The sequence below is a fragment of the Chiloscyllium punctatum genome, chromosome 20, assembly GCF_047496795.1.
Source record: "Chiloscyllium punctatum isolate Juve2018m chromosome 20, sChiPun1.3, whole genome shotgun sequence".
NCBI lineage: Eukaryota > Metazoa > Chordata > Chondrichthyes > Orectolobiformes > Hemiscylliidae > Chiloscyllium > Chiloscyllium punctatum.
This window is the reverse complement of record NC_092758.1, coordinates 15,485,101-15,509,458: the sequence shown is the minus strand read 5'-3', so window position 1 is coordinate 15,509,458 and position 24,358 is coordinate 15,485,101. Positions and strand designations below refer to the sequence as shown.

The following is a 24,358-nucleotide window of genomic DNA, read 5'->3' as shown; positions in this document are numbered from 1 at the left end:
GCATTCAATATATTTATTTCTCCCAGTTCCACATTCTAACTATTCAACACTGCCGACCTCTGCTTGTTGCCAACTCTAATTCCAATCTCATCTCTCCTTCCAGCACCAGCTCCTCCCCTGAGCTGATTGCACCCCACCTCCTCTATGTCACAATTACTATTTCCCTCATCACCCAGCTATCCCTCCATTGACTGGCCTCTCCTTGGATCACTCTGCCTCTCCATTGCCCAGTTCTTGTCCCCTGTCTGTCCAATGCCTGCCATAAGCTAGCCCAGTGCCTGTTTGTTGTCTTGCCCATTGCTTGCTCAGTGTCACCTGATTCATGATGGTGGTGAGTTTATCAGCCTCGCAGTCAATGATGACGTGCCTATCCTTTCTCTTGTCCAAATCTTTGAAGAGCATCCGGTAGCCTTCTTCAGTGGTAGTCTCAATACTGACTGCTGTCACTTGCCAGTTCTTTTCTGCAGCTGTGTCCAACACCTTCTGTAGTACGGACAGTCCTGAGCAGGAACAAAGGAGTTGAATGTTCAACACAGACTCTACCATTAAAGAAAAGCAGCATTCAAGTGATCCTTCAACCCACTCACCTACTCTCTATGTGAAGACATTTCTCCTCATCTCAGTCCTATCTGAGGAGAACTTCTTGCATTCCTTGTTTAACATTTTCTAGTCAGAATCCCACCATCACCCTCCTTGAACCAGATCTCTGATAATGGGAGATTTTTGTGAAAGTTCATTGGAAAATTGTGGGATAATGCTGATGTTTAAAATTAATTGTGTTTGACTAAAGTAATGGAGAAGGTTGATGAGGGAAGTGCAATTGATGTTGTGCCTGGGGGACTTTTAAAAGGCTTTTTTGACAAAATATCCCAAAATTGGCTTTTTAAAAACATTAAATCTTTGGGACTGAAGGGACAGTCAAAGTCAGGATATTAAAATGGATAAGAGTCAGTGAACAACAATGAACAGTTGCTTTTCGGACTGGACAGAAGGGTGCAGTTGTGCTCCCTGTAGTCACTATTAGGACTGTTGGCCTTTTTGATATACATTACTGACATATATTATTAAGTACATTAGGCATCTTATCGAAGATTGAGATGACATGAAGCTCAGAATGTAGTAAACAGTGAAAAACATCGTAACAAACTTCAGGAAAGTCTAAACGTAAATTACTGCAGTTGCTGGAATCTGTACTTATAACAAAGAATGCTGGAAATCTCAACAGGTCTTGTAGCATCCGTGGAAAGTGAGTCAGCTAACGTTTCGAATGAAAATGACTCTTCATCAGTGCTCGAAGAGTCATCTAGATTCTAAACATTAGCTTGCTCTTTCTCCACAGATGCTGTCTGACCCACTGTGATTTTCAGAAAAATCTAGATTGAGTCAGGTGAAGTGGATAGACACATGGTCAATAAAATAAAACACAGGGACGTGCGAAGTGATAGATTTTGGTTGGAAGATGAGGAGAGGGAGGCAGCTTCAATTAAATTGTGCAACGTTAAAGGGGTGCAGGAACAGAGACTTTATGGCATATGTATAACTATCTTTGAAGGTGTCACGACAAGTTGAGAAGTTTGTTTAAAAAAGTTTTTTCTGCATTAGTCAGAAAATCAGTCAATTAGAAGATTGCACTGCACAACAACAGGACATTGATCTGGTCTTTGTGAGAGTTATGCAATCCCTCCTCAGCCTTGAAAGTTTCTCATTTTTTATTCAGACGTGACTGCACCTTTAACAAATCCACACTGACATTCAGTAATTGGTTGATATTTATTCAACCTCTCGCTCCTTCAGTCTGTAAAGAAATGTTTCCCCACAACCAACACTAAACAGACTAGTCTGTAGTTCCTTGGTTTCATCCTCCTACACTTTTCTGGCATGAGCACATTTCCAATCTTATGCACGATTTCCAAATCTAAAAGGCATCAAGATATTAATGAGTCAGCCCTAATATTTACAGGGAGTTTGCAATTTAGAGTGGTTACAACAGTAGGTATCGCATGTGTTGCATAATGATTCAATGGAGGATGGGATGAAGGTTTATTTACCGCGATCAGCATCGTAAATATACACAAACTTCTGCCATTTGTAATGTTCGATGAGGTTGAGGAGAGCAGTCTGTAGGTCAGGTCTCATCTGAATGACAAACTGGTTGGAGGTATCGACGGGGAAGCTGGGAGTGATGAACGAGAGGTGCAGGGCTCCACAAAACGATGTGAGTGTGTTTACCGTCTTCCTGTCGTAAAACCCAAAGATCGCGTAGACTCCGCGAGCAAACAGCGAGCAGACTGAAATAAAAAATGTAATACCAAATGACATTCTGTCCATCACAAAAGCTCAGAGGTTTCATCTGAAATAAAATCATATGCAAATAAAAGGTGTTGGAAATTGACAATGAAAATATGAGCATCTGGCAGATAAACATTTCTGCTGGAGTCTTGTCAGAACAACCTAGGTCCAACAGTCAAAGTCTAAGTGATGTTATGAAGGTGTAGAAGTGTACCTTTAAGAGAGTGAAGGACTTAGAGAGGTACACAGAGTGCTGGAGAAGTTACATTGTAACATTTGTACCAGCAGCTAGAGTAGCTGGTTGCCTGGATACAAAAACAAATTTGAATGTGGCCAATCAGTTTAAATTATACCCCAAAAATACCAAACTCCAATGAAGTTTAAATTTGATATATTGACAATCTTAAAAGCCAATGGCACAATCTAATACTTGGAGGTAGAAGACTGGGAAAAATTGAACAGTTAAGAGGAGAACTGCCAAGCCACCAACATCTGCAGACTGCCTGAAAAATTAGCTCTCTTAAAGGTACATTTATCTATCAACGATTGGTGAAAGAGAAATTCTAAGAAGAAGAGAATCAACAGCGGAAGATACAAAAGGAAGATTCAACAGCTGCCTGGTTTTGAAACTTGAATTTTGGTAAATCTTAATTAGTAGTTTTATCAGAAGGGAAAATAAATGACAGGTGTTGTAAATAGTTGTTAGTTAATTATCCTAAGTTAGATTAAAAAAAATTGTTACTTTTTATTTTAAATAGTGACTTTCGGAAATAGGTTCTTGGACTCTGAATTTTCAGATTACTGCACAGGATAAATCTTTTCTGTGTTTCTGGTTTAAATTAAGCAGGAGGGTTTACCTGTGTCATACCAATGATGAGTGAAACTTTGGGTGTTTCCACCTGAAGATCTCTGCTGGTGCTAAGTTACCCGCTTGCTTGTCCAGTATCCAATCCTCCGACAGTGTCAATTTCTTTCAAATAAATTTCGGGCTAGATTGAAACCACTGTATTGAATTCCTGTTATAAGCCCCATTCCCGAGTAACTAATGCCATTCCGCCATCGAGTCTGTTCACATCCTTGGCTTCATGTTTGACTCCAAGATGTGCTTCTGACTACATATCCATTCCATCATCAAGACAGCTACATCATCAGCTCTGTAATGTTGTTTTACTTTGCCCCTGATTTGGAGATGCCACTTGTCACTTAGGTCCCTTTTAAATCATTCCCCCTCACCTTAAATCTGTGCCCTTTAGTTTTGGACTCTCCTAGCCTCGGGAAAAGATCTTGACTATTCACCCTATCCTTGCTCCTCATAATTTTATAAAGTTAAAAATCACACAACACCAGGTTATAGTCCAACAGGTTTAATTGGAAGCACACTAGCTTTCGGAGCGACGCTCCTTCATCAGGTGATTATGGAGGGCTCGATCGTAACACAGAATTTATAGCAAAAATTTGCAGTGTGATGTAACTTAAATTATACATTGAAAAATTGATTGTCTGTTAAGCCTTTCATCTGTTAGAATACAGTGATAGTTTCACTTCTTTCATGTGCAAATCACAAAACCCTTTTTTTTAAAGTTGCATTCTCGGGTTAGCTGTTAACAATGGTGATAGCTAGACAATATGTTGTAGGTGTTAGCCCCCTGTGTTCTCTGTCTATGACCTGATGTTTAGATTGATTCTAATCTAAAAAGTGAGATAACAGAGTTTTACATAAATTCATGCAGTTTTTGAGCTCAGAGTTCTACATGAATGTATGCAGTTTTTGAGCAAAGTGCAATGTAACTCTGCAAGTACAAATTCACCCCACAAAATATATGTGTGCATGTGGGCCTGTGTGTGTGTGTGTGTGTGTGTGTGTGTCTGCTGGGGTGGGGGTTGTGAGTGTGTGTGTGCGTGTGCGTGTGTGTATGTAGTGAGTGCAGAGTGTCTTAAGTTTGTGAGGGGGTGCATGTATGAGTGTGGGAGTGTGTGTGTTCCACCACCAAAATAGACCCATTGGTTCTGGCAGCAGACACAGAGGAGTTCATCAGATGAACGAGACTCCAGGAATTCTTTCAAGGTGCTGGCAGTGATCCCACTGATGAACTAGAACAGCGACCAAAGAAGGTGTCAACATGGATCCCACCAGAGGGCCACTACCCTGGGCTTGACATGTATGCTCAAACTGTCAGGAAATATATAAATGCCAGATTCATCAACCGTACCCACAAGGTAGAGCAAAACATCACCCATTCAAAATGCAATGCCATCCAGGCTCTCAAAACCAATGACAACATTTTCATCAAACCAGCAGATAAAGGAGGAGCCATTGTCATTCAGAATAGAACAGATTACTGCAAGGAAGTGTACCGACAACTGAACAACCAGGAACACTACAGGCAACTACCAGCTGATCCGACCAAAGAACACACCCGAGAATCAAACACACTGATCAGAACTTTGGATCCAGTCCTTCAGCATTCCCTACGCGCCCTCATCCCATGTACTTCTCGTGTAGGCGACTTCTACTGCCTTCCAAAGGTACACAAAGCCAACACACCAGGACGTCCCATCGTGTCGGGCAATGGGACCCAATGTGAGAATCTCTCTGGCTATGTGGAAGGCATCTTGAAACCTATTGTACAGGGAATCTCCAGCTTCTGTCACGACACTACGGATTTCTTACAGAAACTCAGCACCCACGGACCAGTCGAACTGGGAACATTCCTCGTCACAATGGACGTTTCCGCACTCTACAGCAGCCTCCCCCACAAGGAAGGCATCGCGGCAACAGCCTCAGTACTCCACACCAACAACTGCCAGTCTCCAAACACCATCCTACAACTCATCCGCTTTATTCTTGATCACAACGTCTTCACCTTTGACAACCAGTTCTTCATCCAGATAAACGGAACAGCCACGGGAACCAAATTTGCACCCCAATATGCCAACATTTTTATGCACATGTTTGAACAAGACGTCTTCTCTATGCAGGATCTCCAACCAACATTGTACACCAGGTACATTGATGACATTTTCTTCCTCTGGACCCATGGCGAGGAGTCACTGATAAAACTACACAGTGACATCAACAAGTTTCATCCCACCATCAAACTCACCATGGACTACTCTCAACTGTCTGTCTCATTCTTGGACACACGCGTCTCCATCAAGGATGGATACCTCAGCACCACACTCTACCGCAAACCCACAGACAACCTCACAATGCTACACTTCTCCAGCTTCCACCCAAAACATATTAAAACAGCCATTCCCTATGGACAAGCCCTACGCATACACCGGATCTACTCAGATGAGGAGGAATGTGACGGACACCTGGAAGTACTCAAGGATGCCCTCACAAGAACGGGGTACGATGCTCAACTCATCGACCGCCAGTTCCGACGTGCCACAGCAAGGAACTGTAATGACCTCCTCAGGAGACAGACACGTGCTGCAACTGACAGGGTACCCTTCGTTGTTCAGTACTTCCCAGGGGCTGAAACATTACGCCATGTTCTTTGTGACCTGCAACACATTATCAGTGAGGATGAGCACCTCACCAAGACCTTCCCCACACCTCTACTACTTGCCTTTAAACAACCGCCAAACCTCAAACAGATAATTGTTCGTAGCAAACTGCCCGGCTCTCAGGACAACTCCATACAACTCCATAGGCGGGCGGCACGGTGGCACAGTGGTTAGCACTGCTGCCTCACAGCGCCAGAGACCCGGGTTCAATTCCCACCTCAGGCGACTGACTGTGTGGAGTTTGCACGTTCTCCCCGTGTCTGCGTGGGTTTCCTCCGGGTGCTCCGGTTTCGTCCCACAGTCCAAAGATGTGCAGGTCAGGTGAATTGGCCATGCTAAATTGCCCGTAGTGTTAGGTAAGGGGTAGATGTAGATGTAGGGGTATGGGTGGGTTACGCTTCGGCGGGGCGGTGTGGACTTGTTGGGCCGAAGGCCTGTTTCCACACTGTAAGTAATCTAATCTAACCCTTTCATGGCGGACGCTGCAAGACGTGTCAGATTGTGGACATAGATACCATTATTACTGTTGTGGTTCTGTTCGCCGAGCTGGGAATTTGTGTTGCAGATGTTTCGTCCCCTGTCTAGGTGACATCCTCAGTGCTTGGGAGCCTCCTGTGAAGTGCTTCTGTGATCTTTCCTCTGGCATTTGTAGTGGTTTGAATCTGCTGGAACTGAAAACCAGAAGCAGCAGATTCAAACCACTACAAATGCCGGAGGAAAGATCACAGAAGCGCTTCACAGGAGGCTCCCAAGCACTGAGGATGTCACCTAGACAGGGGACGAAACATCTGCAACACAAATTCCCAGCTCGGCGAACAGAACCACAACAACAAGCACCCGAGCTACAAATCTTCTCACAGACTTTGAACGACTATTACGCGTGGGAACACCTTCCACCTTGTACATGGCAGGTACTCATGTGACTCAGCCAACGTTGTCTATCTTATACGTTGCAGGCAAGGATGCCCGGAGGCATGGTACATTGGGGAAACTGAGCAAATGCTACGACAAGGGATGAATGGGCACCGCACAACAATCAACAGACAGGAGGGTTCCCTCCCAGTTAGGGAACACTTCAGTGGTCCAGGACATTCAGCCTCGGACCCTCGGGTGACCATCCTCCAAGGTGGACTTCGGGACAGGCAGCAGAGGAAAGTGGCCGAGCAGAGGCTGATAGCTAAGTTCGGTACCCATAGGGAGGGCATCAACTGGGACCTTGGGTTCATGTCACATTACAGGTGACTACCATTGCACCACATACACACACAGATATTCCTACACACACACACACTCTCACATGCACACAGACACCCACATACACCCTTATAGACACACACACTCCCACACTCGCACATGCAACCCCTCACAGACTTAATACATTCTGCACTCACTACATACACACACATTCTCACACTCACAACCCCCACCCCAGACAGACAGACAGACAGACAGACACACACACACACACACACACACACACACACACACACACACACACACACACACACACAGACAAAGACCCACATATATTTTGTGGGGTGAATTTGTACTTGCAGAGTTACATTGCACTTTGCTCAAAAACTGCATACATTCATGTAGAACTCTGAGCTCAAAAATTGCATGAATTTATGTAAAACTCTGTTATCTCACCTTTTAGATTAGAATCAATCTAAACATAGACAGAGATCACAGGGGCTAACACCTTCAACATATTGGATTAGTGGTGCTGGAAGAGCACAGTAGTTCAGGCAGCATCCAACGAGCAGCGAAATCAACGTTTCGGGTAAAAGCCCTTCATCAGGAATGATAAGGTCTAGCTATCACCATTGTTAACAGCTAACCCGAGAATGCAACTTTAAAAAAAAGGGTTTCGTGATTTACACATGAAAGAAGTGAAACTATCACGGTATTCTAACAGATGAAAGGCTTAACAGACAATCAATTTTTCAATGTATAATTTCAGTTACATCACACTGCAAATTTTTGCTATAAATTCTGTGTTACGATCAAGCCCTCCACAATCACCTGACGAAGGAGCGTCGCTTTGAAAGCTAGTGTGCTTCCAATTAAACCTGTTGGACTATAACCTGGTGGTGTGTGATTTTTAACTTTGTACTCTGCCCCTGCCTTAGCTCATCAGTTGCCAAAGCCCTCAACTATGCTCTAGGTATATCCGGACAAACCTATTCTCATCCACTTCTGATGAATCTCCCATTTTCATCCCTGTGTAAATATGAAGTCACTCTGCTGCCATTTTCTTATTTGTGCCAAGTTCTGTTCACCCGTTATCCTGTACCCCTATGTTTACTGTCCTCCACTGGCTACTGCTTAGGTAAACCAACTTGGAGGAGCCTGTGGTATGAGGAGATGCAGTTTTTTGAGCAGACCCATCAGCAAGTAGTCAAACGGAAAAGGAATCAGAAAAAGGAACTCCAGCAATCCTGATGCCAAGGAGCAATTCCACCTCCCGAAAACACTTGCTGAATGTGTGGTTCGACATGTATTTCTGGGATAGGGCCATCAGCCATACAAGGACCCATTGAACGCAGGATCAGTGACATGAAATTTCCTATCGGACAATCATACTTATAAGCAAGTGATTGGCCACAACTGCTGAGGTTGTGTCTCAACCTTGAAATTGTCAATCTTAACTTCAAACCTCTTTTCTGATTCACTATTTCTGTAAACCCCTCCAAACACATAACCCTTCAAGATTTCTGAGCTCATTCAACTCTGGGCTTTTGAACATCCCCAATTTTAAGTCCTGATGAACAGTCACTGAACTCGAAACATTAACTCTGCTTTCTCTCCACAAATACTGCCAGACCTGCAGAGTTTCACCAGCAATTTTTGCTTTTGTTTCTGATTTCCAGCATCCACAGTTCTCTGTTTTAAACAATTTTAAGTGTCTTGCCGTCAGCTGCCCAGGCCCTATGCTTTGGAAGTTCTTGCCTCAGTCTGCAGAGTGCTCCATCTAATGTTGCTCCTTTGATATACTTAAACATTTGAGTACTTTAATCAAACATTTGGCCATCTAAGCTAATACCTTCATATCCACCTCAGTGGCAAATTTGCTGGAAATGTCCCTGGAATACTGCAAAACCAACAATTTCTGTGTTAGTCTCCTCATAGAACAATTATCTCACATCAGGAACACAACTTGGAATATTTTATAGCATTAAAAATGCGATGTAGAAGCAAGTTATTGGTTGTAATTTATTCCTAGGATGTGGGCATTATTGAAAAAACTGGCATTTAAAAAAGCAAGAGGATTAGGTTATTCAAGCACCTTCAATCATTTGATATGATAATGAATGATCGTCAAGACTCAACACTGCTTTCCTGCCCAATCTCCCTGGATACACTTACAACTTCATAAAGCCTTAGATATGCTGAGCAACTGAGAATCTTCCATCTGGAGTGCAAAGATTTACAATCCTCTGAATGAAGAAATTTCTCATCTCAGTCCCAATGGCCTCAGCATTGACCCTGTCAAGTCCCTTCCAAAGCTTTGTGAGAAATTTGTTCACATGGTGCCACTTTCAGTGTTGACTCTTGGGGACTACCTGTCTGAGACAAGCAATGCTTTTTAATGACTGCAATGAAGAACACCATCCCATCAAGAAAACAACAGTCCACAGAACTGCTGATCCACATGGAACTTCCAAAAAAATTGACAAACAAATCTCCTAACTTTTCAATAAGCTCAATTCTCCTTCCAAACTCCAGAGAGTACAGACTCATTCGACTAAACTTACCTCATACAAAAAAAAAGAGAACTATGGATGCTGGATATCTGAAACAAAAACAAAGATTGCTGGAGAAACTCAGCAGGTCTGGCAGTATCTGTAGAGAGAAAGCTGAGTTAACCTTTCAGTTCCAGTGACACTGTTCTGAAGAAGGGTCTTTTGACTTGAAATGTTTACCCTACTTTCTCTCCAAAGATACTGCGGAACTGTTGAGTTTCTCCAGCAATTTCTGTTTTAGTCCCCTCATAGAACAATTCTCCCACTCCAGGAATCAATCTGGTGAACCTTTGTAGCATCCCATCTATGGTAAGTATATCGTTCCCTAGGCATGGGGGGGGGGGGGGGGGGGGCAAAACTGTACATGACACTCCAGGTTCTCTTACGTTTACCTGACTTGACCTGAACACGGCAATATTTTTGGGGTCATCTCGTTGATCATTGAGATTTGATTTTACACCAAAACCAAAAACAATCAGATATCCAGCATCCACAGTTCTTATTTTACTTTTGTTCCATGAGGAAAGTTTAGTTGAATGGACCTATACTGTCTGGAGTTGGAAAGAGACGTGAACTTATTGAAAAGATAGGAGATTTGTTTGTCAATTTCTTTGTAAATTAAAAATCTGCTAGGCACTATTTCAAAGAAAAGCAATAAAAAATTTCCCCATCTTCCTCGGTCAAGATTTGTCTCACCAACACCATGAAATTAGATGTCTCTCATTGCTGGTTGTGCGACCTTGCTGTAGGCAACATGGCTAGCTTGGTTCCTAGGTTCCAATACTGACTGTACTTCAAAAACACTGGCTGCAAGGTATTGAAGTTGCAAAGGGTTACGTGTTGGGAGGGGTTTATAGAAATAATGAATAGGAAAAGAGGTTTGAAGCTAAGAATGAAAATTTCAAGCAGTTAAGCAGTTGTGGCCAATCACTTGTTTGTAAGTATGATTGTCCGGATAGGAAACTCTGGGTCACTGATCCTGGGCTCTATGGATCCTTGTGTGGATGATGGCCCTATCCCAGTGAGTGAAAGTAATTTACTTTTACTCACCTGACTCCGGAACACAATGCCCAGGGTGAGGTTGTACACCACTATCTGACTCTCCAGAAGAAGTGGCTTCAATATACCTGAACAACTCCTCTCAGCACCTTCAGCATCTCAATCAGTTGTACCCTTAATCTTTTAAATTTATTGGAATGCAAATCTAGTCCTTATCATTTATAATGTGGAGGTGCCAGTGTTGAATTAGGGTAGACAAAGTTAAGAAGCAGTGCTCTGAAAGCTTGTACATCCAAGTAGACCTGTTGGACTATAACCTGGTGTTGTGTGATTGTTAACCTCATCATTTAACCCTATTTAGCCCAGGTGTTATTCTGATGGATCTTGGCTGCAAGGGCAAGGGCACTGGCATTCAAGGGCATCTTAAGAACATAGAACATAGAACAATACAGTGCAGAACAGGCCCTTCGGCCCTCAATGTTGCACCGAACTGTGAACTAATCTAAGCCTATCCCCCTATACTATCCCAGCATCATCCATGTGCTTATCCAAGGATTATTTAAATATCCCTAATGAGGCTGAGTTAACTACATTGGCAAGCAGGGCATTCCACACCCTTACCACTCTCTGAGTAAAGAACCTGCCTCTGACATCTGTCTTAAATCTATCATCCCTTGATTTGTAGTTATACACACTTGTACAAGCTGAAGTCATCATCCTAGGAAAAAGACTTACACTGTCCAACCTATCTAATCTAATCCTCTGATCATCTTGTATATCTTTATCAAATCCCCTCTTGGCCCTTTTCTTTCCAATGAGAACAGACCCAAGTTTCTCAGCCTTTCATCATAAGACCTTCCCTCCAGACCAGGCAACATCCTAGTAAATCTCCTCTGTACCTTTTCCAATGCTTCCACATCCTTCCTGTAATGGGGCAACCAGAAATGTACACAATATTCCAAGCGCGGTTGCACTAGCAATTTGTATAGTTGCATCATGACATCACGGCTCTGGAACTCAATCCCTCTACCAATAAAACCTAACACATCACATGCCTTCTTAACAGAACTATCAACTGGGTAGCAACTTTCAGGGATCTATGAACATGGACACCAAGGTCTCTCTGCACATCCCAAACTTGTATATGTTCCACTTGAGTCCTCTCTCACCTTTATTCATCTATCAATACCAGTGTAAAGATGAGAAGGGGAGGGGATGAAGATGATAGCTTAGCGAGGAGGGTGGAGTGGATAGGTGGAAAAGCTATCCACTCCACCCTCCTCCCTGACCTGTCACCTTCATCCCCTCCCTCACTCACCTATTGTACTCTATGCTACTTTCTCCCCACCCCCACCCTCCTCTCATTTATCTCTTCATCCTTCAGGCACTCTGCCTGTATTCCAGATGAAGGGCTTTTGCCCGAAATGTCGATTTTACTGCTCCTCGGATGCTGCCTGAACTGCTGTGCTTTTCCAGCACCATTAATCCAGAATCTGGTTTCCAGCATCTGCAGTCATTGTTTTTACCTATCTATCAATACCATCATAGCTCTATCTTCCATTTTGATTCATATGCTCAGTTGGTCTCCCCATATGTCCTCTTCAATGTCACTTATCGATAGGTTATAAACACTGGTCTAGTCAGTGATTCCCATGTCCCATGAAAAAATAAATATTTAAAACTGGAGTTTAACAGGCTATATGCAAGTTTGAAAAAAAAATTAAATTTGGAGATTCCTAACTCAGTGTTACAGCTTTAAATTATTGAACTATGTTATTGTGTTGAACATGAACAGAATTAACTGGAGTTAGATTTTCAGTTGGAATGACGCTTTTGGAACAAATTACATTCATTCTCAGTGGCCTTCATGAGTCAAATGGAATATTCGTTTGTTACTCAAAGAATCCAGAGACCAAGGGCAGTGGCAATGCAACAATACCCAGATACAGATCGAATTCATCAATACAAAAGGAGAATCATAACTAAAAGGAGTGAGGATACAAATACCTCTCGTAATAACAACAGACAACTGGAATTAAGAAACTATAAATGTAGTTGGACCCCAGGAATGCCCAGGATATAATCAACAAATGTTTTAGATGTGACTCAAAGTACAATTATGCAATGAGCTATTCTAAAAGAAATAACAAGGTATTCAAAGTTATGCACAATACGGAAAGTTTAGAAAAATCAGGCAGATAAAGTTTTATTAGTCACAAGAAGCTTCAGCTCAGTAATGAATGTCTTAGTCATAAACTCATTTAACTGAACTCCGTTGAACAGGGGATGCACATCGACAATATGTGAAGTGGATTGGTTAAAATATTAGAGTCATAGAGATGTACAGCATGGAAACAGACCCTTCGGTCCAACCCGTCCATGCTGACCAGATATCCCAACCCAATCTAGTCCCACCTGCCAGCATCCGGCCCATATCCCTCCTAACCCTTCCTATTCATATACCCTTCCAAATGCCTTTTAAATGTTGCAATTGTACCAGCCTCCACCACTTCCTCTGGCAGCTCATTCTATACACATACCACTTTTTGCATGAAAAAGTTGCCCCTTAGGTCTCTCTTATATCTTTCCCTTCTCACCCTAAACCTATGCTCTCTAGTTCTGGATTCCCCGACCCCAGGGAAAAAACTTTGCCTATTTACCTTATCCATGCCCCCCATAATTTTGTAAATCTCTATAAGGTCACCCCTCAGCCTTCGACGCTCTAGGGAAAACAGCCCCAGCCCGTTTAGTCTCTCCCTATAGCTCAAATCCTCCAACCCTGGCAATATCCTTGTAAATCTTTTCTGAACCCTTTCAAGTTTCACAACATCTTTCCGATAGGAAGGAGACCAGAATTGCATGCAATATTCCAACAGTGGCCTAACCAATGTCCTGTACAGCCGTAACATGACATCCCAACACCTGTACTCAATACTCTGACCAATAAAGAAAAGCATATCAAACGCCTTCTTCACTATCCTATCTACCTGCGACTCCACTTTCAAGGAGCTATGAACCTGCACTCCAAGGTCTCTTTGTTCAGCAACACTCCCTAAGACCTTACCATTAAGTGTATAAGTGCTGCTAAGATTTGCTTTCCCAAAATGCAGCACCTCGCATTTATCTGAATAAAACTCCATCTGCCACTTCTCAGCCCATGGGCCCATATGGTGCAGATCCTGTTGTACCTCCAATTTTGGTGTCATCTGCAAACTTACTAACTGTACCCCTTATGGTCGCATGCAAATCATTTATGTAAATGACAAAAAGTAAAGGACCCAGCACCGATCTTTGTGGCACTCCATTACTTAAATTCTTTAATTAATAAGGACCAAAGTGAGGGTAAGGAAATTCAGGTTCCTGCCTACTTTAGGTTTAGTTATGACAATGTACTTAAATCAATAAGAAGAGTCATGATTCACAATAAAATAGCTGTGGTACTCTATTTTAACAAGACAGACATAGTTTCAAATTAGTGACACCCCGTTGAGCAGGCTATCTCTGAAAAAAAGCTCAAATGAAACTTGATATGAAACATGTCACTTATTCTGAACTATCAACATCCTTTCTCCCCCAGCAATCCAACCTCTCCCCTTTCATCTATAGCAATAATTACTGCCCCCTCCACACATCACATCAGCTCTATTGAAGAGTCATTTTGGCACAAAACGTTAGCTTGCTCTCTCTCCATGGATGCTGCCTGACCCGCTGTGATCTCCAGCATTTGTTGTTTTCAGTACAGATTCCAGCATCTGTAGTAATTTGCACCATGAATCATAACCAGTCTTTTATTTTTAGCAATCAATGGATTTACAGTTTACACAATCTGGACATTATTCCTTTGAAAAGACCTGACTTCCCTGATAAATCATTAAAGAGCTGTTAAAAACAGAATTGGGAGATCTGAAATGAAAACATAAGATGCGACAAAAACTCAGCAGTTCTGGCGGCACCCGAGGAGCGTGTAATTTTATTATTTTTCTGCACTTTTAATTGTGGACTGAAATGCGAAAAGGATTGTTTTATTTAGAAAAGAAACAAGGATTATTGAAGGATTGCTGCACTTTTAAAAGTGAGTAACCTGACACTTATTGTAAGTACTGTTCCACAGCTGCCTGTTCAGACACAGAAGCCTAGTTTGTAGATGAGGTCAAGCTGGGTGGCGTGTGTGAATGGAGTTTTGGCTGACAACTAGTACCTGAATGGTCTATGGACTAGTGACTAGCCACCAATGATACAGGCCTTCTGCTTGCCAACAACTAAGAGACTGGCTCCCAAGTGGCTGAAGAACTTGGGGGATGTGAACTTTTTGTCAGAAACCATCGGACTACTGGAAGAGAAGATGTTTTTGCTCTTCATCTCAATCCTGAGGCATTTATTTTCCTTTTTTAGTTGCTCTTAGCGCTGTCTTTAAATTAATAAATCTTCATAACCATTTTTATACATAAGCTTTGCAGGCCAGAAAGGAGTGAGTGAGACATGGCCAGAGTGAGTAGATAGTTTGGGGGAATTTGGAGGCAAAGTGGCAATTCGATGCAGTGGTGGGAGGGAAGAGGTATTTTTTGGCTCATAGTTTATAAGGTGTATTTTTTAACAGGATGAGTTGAAGCCTATGACCAGGGCCCAGCACAAAAGAGTGACATCACAGGTAATGCCAGTATGTTCATTGGCTGGTGAAAGCTACTAATTTGGCCATCTATGATAGATTACTTTCAGAATAAAGGTAAATAGGGGAAATATTGATGGTGATTTTCAGAAATCACTGGAGTCAGGGAGAGTCCCATAGGAGTGGAAAACTGCTAATGTAATAACTCTGTTTAAGAAGGGAGGGAGGCTGAAGACAGGAAACTATAGGCCAGTTAGCCTGACCTTGGTCGTTGGCAAGATTTTAGAATCCATTAAAAAGGATGAGATGGTAGAGTTCTTGGAAGTGCATGGTAAAATAGGCATGACAAAGAATTCTTTGAGGAGGTAATGAGAAAGTTAGGCAAAGGAGAGTGAGTGGATATGATCCATTTGGATTCCCAGAAGGTCTTTAACAAGTGCTGCACAGGAGTTTGCTAAATTAGACAATGACTCATGGTGTTAGGGGCAAGGTACTGGCATTGATAGAGAATTGGCTGACTGGCAGACAGAGTAAGGATAAAGAGGTCTTTTTTCAGGATGGCAGCTGGTGACTAGTGGAGCTCTGCACAGGTCCGTGTTGGGATCACAACTATTCACATTATACATTAACAAACTGGATGAAGGACTGAGGGCATTATTGCTAGGGCTGAAGATGACACAAAGACTGATGGAGTGACAGACAGTGTGTTAAGGAAGTGGGGAGGCTGCAGAAGGACTTGGACAGACTAGAAAAAGGCAAAGAGATGGTAGGTGGAATACTGTGGGAAAGTGTGAGTTTATGCACTTTGATAGGAAGAATAGAGGCATAGACTATTTTCCAAACAGAGAAAGGCATCAGAAATCTGAAGTACAAAGGAATTTGAGAGTCCCAGTTCAGGATTTTCTTAAGGTTAGCAAACAGGTTTAGCTGGCATTTAGGAATACAACTGTAATGTCAGCATTCATTTTAAGAGTCTCTCTGTGCCTCTGTGCAGAGGGGCAGCTTATAAGGGGATTAGAATTTTAACTAGAAGAGTTAAATGTCCATGTTCATAATTGTTCATCTGTAGTTGGAATCTATTTATCTGTAATAAATAGTAATTCTTTTTAGGTACAAAAACCTCTCTGTGCTTTCTGTCAAGCTGTGTCGCAAAGACAAATAGCACTTTTTAAAACCTTGGACTTTTGCAATGAATCCAGGAATAGCAAGGCTCGATTTCAAGCATGTTATCCTCATGAGGCACAACAAGACAGCAACAGAGTTAACATTTTATGATTCTTCCTCTGAGCTGTAGGGAATTGGAAAATAATGTTTTTTTTCTATGCTGTTCACAAAGGGGGAAGAGAAGCAAGTGGAAAAGATGCCCAGAGCCAAAGGCAAGGGAAGTGTAGTGAGAGAAGGAGAGATGTGAATGAATGTTATTGTTAGGAATATTGGAAAATAGGTCAGCTCTCTCTGAAAGCAGACACGTGCAAATGAGACACTGGGGTGAGGGGAGTGTAATCAAAAAGGAGACAGTATGATTTGAAGGTGCTGAACTCAGAGTTGAGTCCTGAAAGCTGTAAAGTGCATAGATACTCAAGGTTTCATGACAGTAAGATGGAGAACTGAAATGGCAAACAACTGATTGGCCAAGATTATTCTAATGGATAGACTGGGAAAGTAGAGGTCACTTTGTCACTTCCCAGCAGTTCTGAAGAGAGTTGGACTCAAAATGTGAATTCTGTTTTTCTCTCCACAAATACTGCCAGAGCCTGCTGACTTTCTCCAGCACTTACTATTGTTATAAAGATGTGATTGGCACCTGTGGATAGAAGTTTACAGGGGTAAAAAAAAGGGCTAATTGTCTTAAAAATACATCAGCAATTTGACTTTCTATCTTCTCCCAAGTTAAAACTCTACTAAAGAATGTAGGCGTAGGGACGATGAGTACATTAAACTATAGGTGAGATTAGCGAAGGGATATGATTTCTATTAAAAGAAATGAAAGAACACCATCACTATCCATAGTGAATTCCCATTCGCAAGAGACTTATAACAAAACTGTAGCAATGGAATGAAAGTAATGGAAACAGAAAAATCATTGCATTTTTCACTTCATAAATATGGAATTAGATTAATCAACTACAATATATCGTACAGAGAAAAGAGTAATACCAGACAAGGTAATGGAGAAATCGATAGGGATTGAACAGGTGGTAGCAACGAAATTCTGAACTAGATTAGATTCCCTACAGTGTGGAAACAGGCCCTTCGGCCCAACAAGACCACACCAACCCTCCAAAGGGAAACCCACCCAGACCCATTTCCCTCTGACTAAAGCACCTAACACTATGGGCAACTTAACATGGCCAATGCACCTGAGCTGCACATCTTTGGTCTCTGGCAGGAAACCAGAGCACCTGGAGGAAACCCCATAGACACAGGAAGAATGTGCAAACTCCTCACAGACAGTCACCCAAGGCTGGAATCGAACCTGGGTCCCTGGTGCTGTGAGGCAGCATTGCTCACCACTGAGCCACCGTGCTGCCCCTATGGGGAAGAAATTGTTGATGATAAATGTGGCGATATGTGTGAAAATATGAATATTGTGGGAATGAACATGATAGCAGAAAACTTCTTCAGCAATGGAGAGTGTGAAAGAAATCAAGGGGGTGATTGATGATGTGCTCCGTAAAATCCGAGTGCCTAAACAAGGTTGTAAATTAACATCTTTGAGGAGAAAGTGAGGACTGCAGATGCTGGAGATCAGAGCTGAAAATGTGTTGCTGGAAAAGCGCAGCAGGTCAGGCAGCATCCAAGGAGCAGGAGAATCGACGTTTCGGGCATAAGCCTGATTCCTGAAGAAGGGCTTATGCCTGAAACGTCGATTCTCCTGTTCCTCGGATGCTGCCTGACCTGCTGCGCTTTTCCAGCAACACATTTTCAGCTGTAAATTAACATCTGCCCTGACTGCAAATATTGGGGCTTCCGGATCCATTGCCAGAAATCCAAAAATTCTTTTGATAATGAGAAACCCTTGGGAAACTCCCAGATTTAGCTCTGTTTGCTTTGGAGCACCAGAATGTCCTGCATGCACTGACAAATGCATTCACTACGGCTGAAGTTCCAGATGGAATTTGGTAAGCCTTTCGCCATTGTCTAAATATTGAGAATAAATATCAAACCAGGGTTGTGATTCCATTATATAAGAGAAGGACAGGAACAGTGGAAGAGTATAGGTTAGGTGTGGGAAAAAACCCAATTGCATTGCAAACAAACTGATATGATGCATTACTCAAGGTTAACTGGCACTCATTACACACTGGCAGAATCTGAACAAGTCGTACTAATTGCTGCATGCAATTTGCATACATATATGTTGGACTGTTATGAGATGGAGGCTCACTGAATTTGGACAAAGTAAAACAGAACAAGGTACTTAGGGGGCCTGTGAATACAAGACTGCCACCATTATAGGCAGAGTGGGGAAAGCCAGTGGCAAATGCAAACACTAGATAAATGTGGAACATGAGGAAAAGGAGATAATGTCCATGGACTGGCAAAATGAGATAAAGATGTGGGAGGGGAGAAAGCACAGTCTGAATTTTGCAAGTGAACCTGGATGTGAACATGACCCTTGGAAAAGATCACAAATTTGTACAAGGAATTCAGATCACAGAAAGGTGAAACCTTGGAGCAGCCGTTCTGGAATGAGATTGACGAGTGAGCAAAGGTTAAAGTTTGACAAGAAAAGATTATGGAACATGTTGGGAATTCCAAAAGAGACCGACGACCTTGTGATCATGGAGTTTTAAAGAGCTGGAAGGAATTTGGTGACAGGGAATAGTCAGCCTTATTGCATAGGTCGATATGCAGGGAAGAAATGCTCCCTGAGGAAAAATGACTGAAGCCAAACTGCAGGCTCAGAATTTTGAAGAGAAACTTGGTGATCAACATGCTACTGCAGAATCCCCTAGTGCAGGAAAATAAATCTTCAAGATCCTGGCTCTTGCAGCAAAGTACTCTTGAGAATATAAATGAATTGATGTAAAGGCTGCATTTTTGCAAGGTGAAAAATTTCAAAGGAAATTATTTTTGAAACTACCTAAAGAATCAGTTGACAGAGAGTGGAAGCTGCAACAAATGTGATCATGGGTTGATTGGTGCAATGAGAGTCCAGTGTATTGATCTGGGTCTATCCTGTTAAAAGTACCTTGCATTCAGTTTAAAGAAGCCCAAGCAATATTTTACTGGCATCAAAAAGATAAACTGGTTGGCAGCAGGGTGGCTCAGGGGTTAGCATTGCTGCCTCATACCGTCAAGGATCTGGGTTCGATTCCATCCTCGGGAGACTATCTGTTTGGAGCTTGCACATTCTCCCTGTGTCTGTGTGGGTTTCCTCCAGGTGCTCTAGTTTCCTCCCACTGTCCAAAGCTGTGCAGATTAGGTGGATTGGCCATGAGAAATATTGTGGTTCTGTTCGCCGAGCTGGGAATTTGTCTTGCAAAAGTTTCGTCCCCTGTCTAAGTGACATCCTCAGTGCTTGGGAGCCTCCTGTGAAGCGCTTCTGTGCTGTTTCCTCCGGCATTTATAGTGGCCTGTCTCTGCCACTTCCGGTTGTCAGTTCGAGCTGTCCACTGTAGTGGCCAGTATATTGGGTCCAGGTCGATGTGTTTGTTGATAGAGTCTGTGGATGAGTGCCATGCCTCTAGGAATTCCCTGGCTGTTCTCTGTTTGGCTTGCCCTATAATGGTAGTGTTGTCCCAGTCGAATTCATGTTGCTTGTCGTCTGTGTGTGTGGCTACTAAGGATAGCTGGTTGTGTCTTTTCGTGGCTAGTTGGTGTTCGTGTATACGGATCGTTAACTGTCTTCCTGTTTGTCCTATGTAGTGTTTTGTGCAATCCTTGCATGGGATTTTGTACACTACATTGGTTTTGCTCATGTTGGGTATCGGGTCCTTCGTTCTGGTGAGTTGTTGTCTGAGTGTGGCTGTTGGTTTGTGTGCTGTTATGAGTCCTAGTGGTCGCAGTAGTCTGGCTGTCAGTTCAGAAATGCTCCTGATGTATGGTAGTGTGGCTAGTCCTTTGGGTTGCGGCATGTCCTCGTTCCGTTGTCTCTCCCTTAGGCATCTGTTGATGAAATTGCGAGGGTATCCGTTTTTGGCGAATACCTTGTATAGGTGTTCCTCTTCCTCTTTTTGTAGTTCTGGTGTGCTGCAGTGTGTTGTGGCCCTTTTGAATAGTTCGTTTGTGTGTGTTGGGGTGGTTGCTTTCATAGTTTAGGACTTGGTCTGTGTGTGTGGCTTTCCTGTAAACCTTTGTGGTGAATTCTCCGTTCGGTGTTCTCTGTTCCATCACGTCTAGGAATGGGAGTTGGTTGTCCTTTTCTTCCTCTCTAGTGAATCGGATTCCTGTGAGTGTGGCGTTGATGATCTGGTGTGTGTTCTCTATTTCTGTGTTTTTAATTATTACAAAGGTGTCATTCACGTATCTGACCCAGAGTTTGGGTTGAGTATAACATAATTATACTACCAGCAGACAAAGGCAGAATGACGGTCATCCTGGACAAAGTAGAGTACATGCAAAAAGCACAAAAACTACTTGCAGATACAAACACCTACCAAAAGAGGGAGTTTGACCCCACCCCACAGCTCACCAATAGGGTAAACAACACACTGAGGAATCTACAAAAAAACGGACAGATAACCAGGTCTGACCTACAAAGAATGAAACCTGAAAGCAACAACACCCCCAGATTCTATGGACTACCCGAAGTGCACAAACCAGCCATCCCGCTCAGATCCATAGTATCACTACCAGGGACACCATCACACAAACTGGCTAAAGAACTACAGCAGAAACTGAAACACCTGATCAGCGGATCCAGACAATCTATACAATCGACACAGGAATTCTTGGACATCATCAGAAATATACACATAGACAAGGAAGAAACTATGGTCTCATTCGATGTAACGGCACTGTTCACCTCCATCGACAAAACCCTAGCCAGAGAAACAATAGCCAACCTGCTGGACAGACATAACAGACAACAGGACGTTGAACCTATCAACAAAGACGGCATACTTAAACTACTGGACTTGTGCCTCACAACACACTTCACATTCAACAACCAAATATACGAACAAATCAACGGAATACCCATGGGCTCACCAAGCTCTGGACTCTTGGCAGAAGCAGTAATGCAAAGGTTAGAACAAACAGTCTTACCACATCAGGAGCATTTCTGAACTGACAGCCAGACTACTGCGACCACTAGGACTCATAACAGCACACAAATTCAAACTCTGGGTCAGATACGTGGATGACACCTTTGTAATAATTAAAAACACAGAAATAGAGAACACACACCGGATCATCAATGCCACACTCACAGGAATCCGATTCACTAGAGAGGAAGAAAAGGACAACCAACTCCCATTCCTAGACGTGATGGAACAGAGAACACCGAACGGAGAATTCACCACAAAGGTTTACAGGAAAGCCACACACACAGACCAAGTCCTAAACTATGAAAGCAACCACCCAACACACACAAACGAAGTTGCATCTGGACACTATTCAAAAGGGTCACGACACACTGCAGCACACCAGAACTACAAATAGAGGAAGAGGAACACCTATACAAGGTATTCGCCAAAACGGATACCCTCACAATTTCATCAACAGATGCCTAAGGGAGAGACAACGAAATGAGGACATGCCGCAACCCAAAGGACTAGCCACACTACCATACATCAGGAGCATTTCTGAACTGACAGCCAGACTACTGCGACCACTAGGACTCATAACAGCACACAAATCAACAGCCACGCTCAGACAACAACTCACCAGAACGAAGGACCCGATACCCAACATGAGCAAAACTAATATAGTGTACAAAATCCCATGCAAGGACTGCACAAAACACTACATAGGACAAACAGGAAGACAGTTAACGATCCGTATACATGAACACCAACTAGCCACGAAACGACACAACCAACTATCCTTAGTAGCCACACACACAGACGACAAGCAACATGAATTCGACTGGGACAACACTACCATTATAGGGCAAGCCAAACAGAGAACAGCCAGGGAATTCCTAGAGGCATGGCACTCATCCACAGACTCTATCAACAAACACATCGACCTGGACCCAATATACCGGCCACTACAGCGGACAGCTAGAACTGACAACCGGAAGCGGTAGAGACAGGCCACTATAAATGCCAGAGGAAACAGCACAGAAGCGCTTCACAGGAGGCTCCCAAGCACTGAGGATGTCACCTAGACAGGGGACGAAACGTTTGCAAGACAAATTCCCAGCTCGGCGAACAGAACCACAACAACGAGCACCCGAGCTACAAATCTTCTCCCAAACATTGAGCCATGAGAAATTGCCCAGGGATGTGCAGGCTAGGCTGATTAGCCAGCGGAAATGCAGGATTACAGAGATGGAGTAGAGGGGTGGGTCTAGGCGGGCTGAACTTTGGAGGGTCAATGTGTACCTGATGGGCTGAAAGACCTCTTCCACACCATAGGGATTATATGATCTTTATGATTCATTTCAGACTATTTCACAAAAAGAGATTGCTCCAGAAATAATGAAGAGAGATGCCTGGTGATTTGAGGAGTTATAAGAACATGAAAGGAAATCAATTCTGCTGTGGTCACTTTGTACTTAAACATATTATAAGTTTTTGGTTAAGAAAAGGAGATTGATTGTAGTATATGGATTATGAAAATACTGTTACTGATTAATTTATAGCAAGGTAAGATGCAGAATATGAAAAAAAATGTTTATTTTACTGTTAATTTTTCTCAAAGTTTGCTTGTTTTAACAAAAAATGAATTGGACACACCCTTAAGACCATCACACCACATTTTTATTCATTCACAGGATGTGGGTATCTCTGGCTAGGTCAAATTTTATTACCCATCCCTAATTGCTGTGAGAGCAGTTAAGAGTCAACCACATGTAGGTCATCTATGTAAGGGTGACAGATTTCCTTCCCTAAAGGACATTAGCTTTCTCCCAACAACTGTTTCATGGTCATCATTAGACACTTATTTTCAGATTCTCCACTGAGTTCAAACGCTGCTTTGTTATGGAGAGATTTGAAACCGGATCCCCATAACTTTAGCTGAGTTTCTAGATGAACAGTCTCGCAATAATACAACAAGACCATTGCCTCCTCCACTTTAACCTTGACGTTCTGACCCAGACATCAGGACACTATCACTTCACCACAAAACCCTAGCTATAAAACATATACTGCTAATCAGGCTGAGCTCAGAACCTCAACATTTCTCACTCTGTATTGTCACATGGGTACCAAGCGTGATATGATTTGTGTCATTGGAACTCAAGGGTAATTTGTATGTTTTTAAAATGATTTAGTTTTTGAGAAGAAGGGAATCTGTTAGTTTAGCAAGCAATTGAGGTCAATTTTCTAATTAATCAACCAGGTAGATATAAAGGGGGAACCAGTGGGACTGGTGTGTGACAGGAACTGAGAGCGCGTAGTTAATAAGTTCTATCCCCACAGAAAGGTGTCTTGGTTTCTGTCTCATCAACTGGCTTAGATCCAAGGTGTTTTTTTTTAATGTTGTCAATATTTCAACAGTTGTTTACCCATGTATCAAACTTTAACAATGGAAAGCTAAGTAATGATCCTCTGTTTTGAAGAAGTGTAACTAGACTGTTTCCTGATTAGATTCCCTACAGTGTGGAAACAGGCCTTTCTGCCCAAACAGTTCACACCAACCCTCTGCAGAGTAACCCACCCAGACCCATTTCCCTCTGACACTATGGGCAATTTAACATGGCCAATTTATCTGGCCTGCAGGAGGAAACCAGAGCACCTAGAGGAAACCCACACAGACGCAAGGAGAATGTGCAAACTCCACACAGTCACCTGAGGCTGGAATCGAACCTGGCGCTCTGAGGCAGCAGTGCTAACCAATGTGCTCCCGTGCCTCTCCACAGTTGCTGTGAGACCTGCTGAGTTTCTCCAGCTATTTCTGTTTTTACTCAAAAGCTAAGTAATGTAATACTTAATCTCTATTTACAAAAGATGCTCGATAAAGTACCACACATAACGCTATTGAACAAAGTAAAAACCCTTGATGCTGGGGTAGTATCTAAGCATGGATAGACGATTGGCTAACTCATACAAGGCGGCAAATTGGAATAAAGTGATGGAACTCTGGA

General features: G+C 42.7%; 1 protein-coding gene across 5 annotated transcripts in view; it reads right to left on the bottom strand.

Moving 5' to 3' along the window:
• The window catches only part of LOC140491916 (glutamate receptor 1-like), a 214,296-nt gene that overhangs the window by 134,326 nt on the left and 55,612 nt on the right, over positions 1 to 24,358 (bottom strand). For all 5 annotated transcript variants that reach the window (XM_072590387.1, XM_072590383.1, XM_072590384.1 and 2 more), the window contains exons 3-4: positions 2,049 to 2,288; positions 316 to 500 (exon numbers count right to left, since the gene is read on the bottom strand). In XM_072590387.1, coding sequence (XP_072446488.1) covers positions 316 to 500; positions 2,049 to 2,288 — 425 coding nt within the window. The remainder of the gene's footprint in view (positions 1 to 315; positions 501 to 2,048; positions 2,289 to 24,358) is intronic.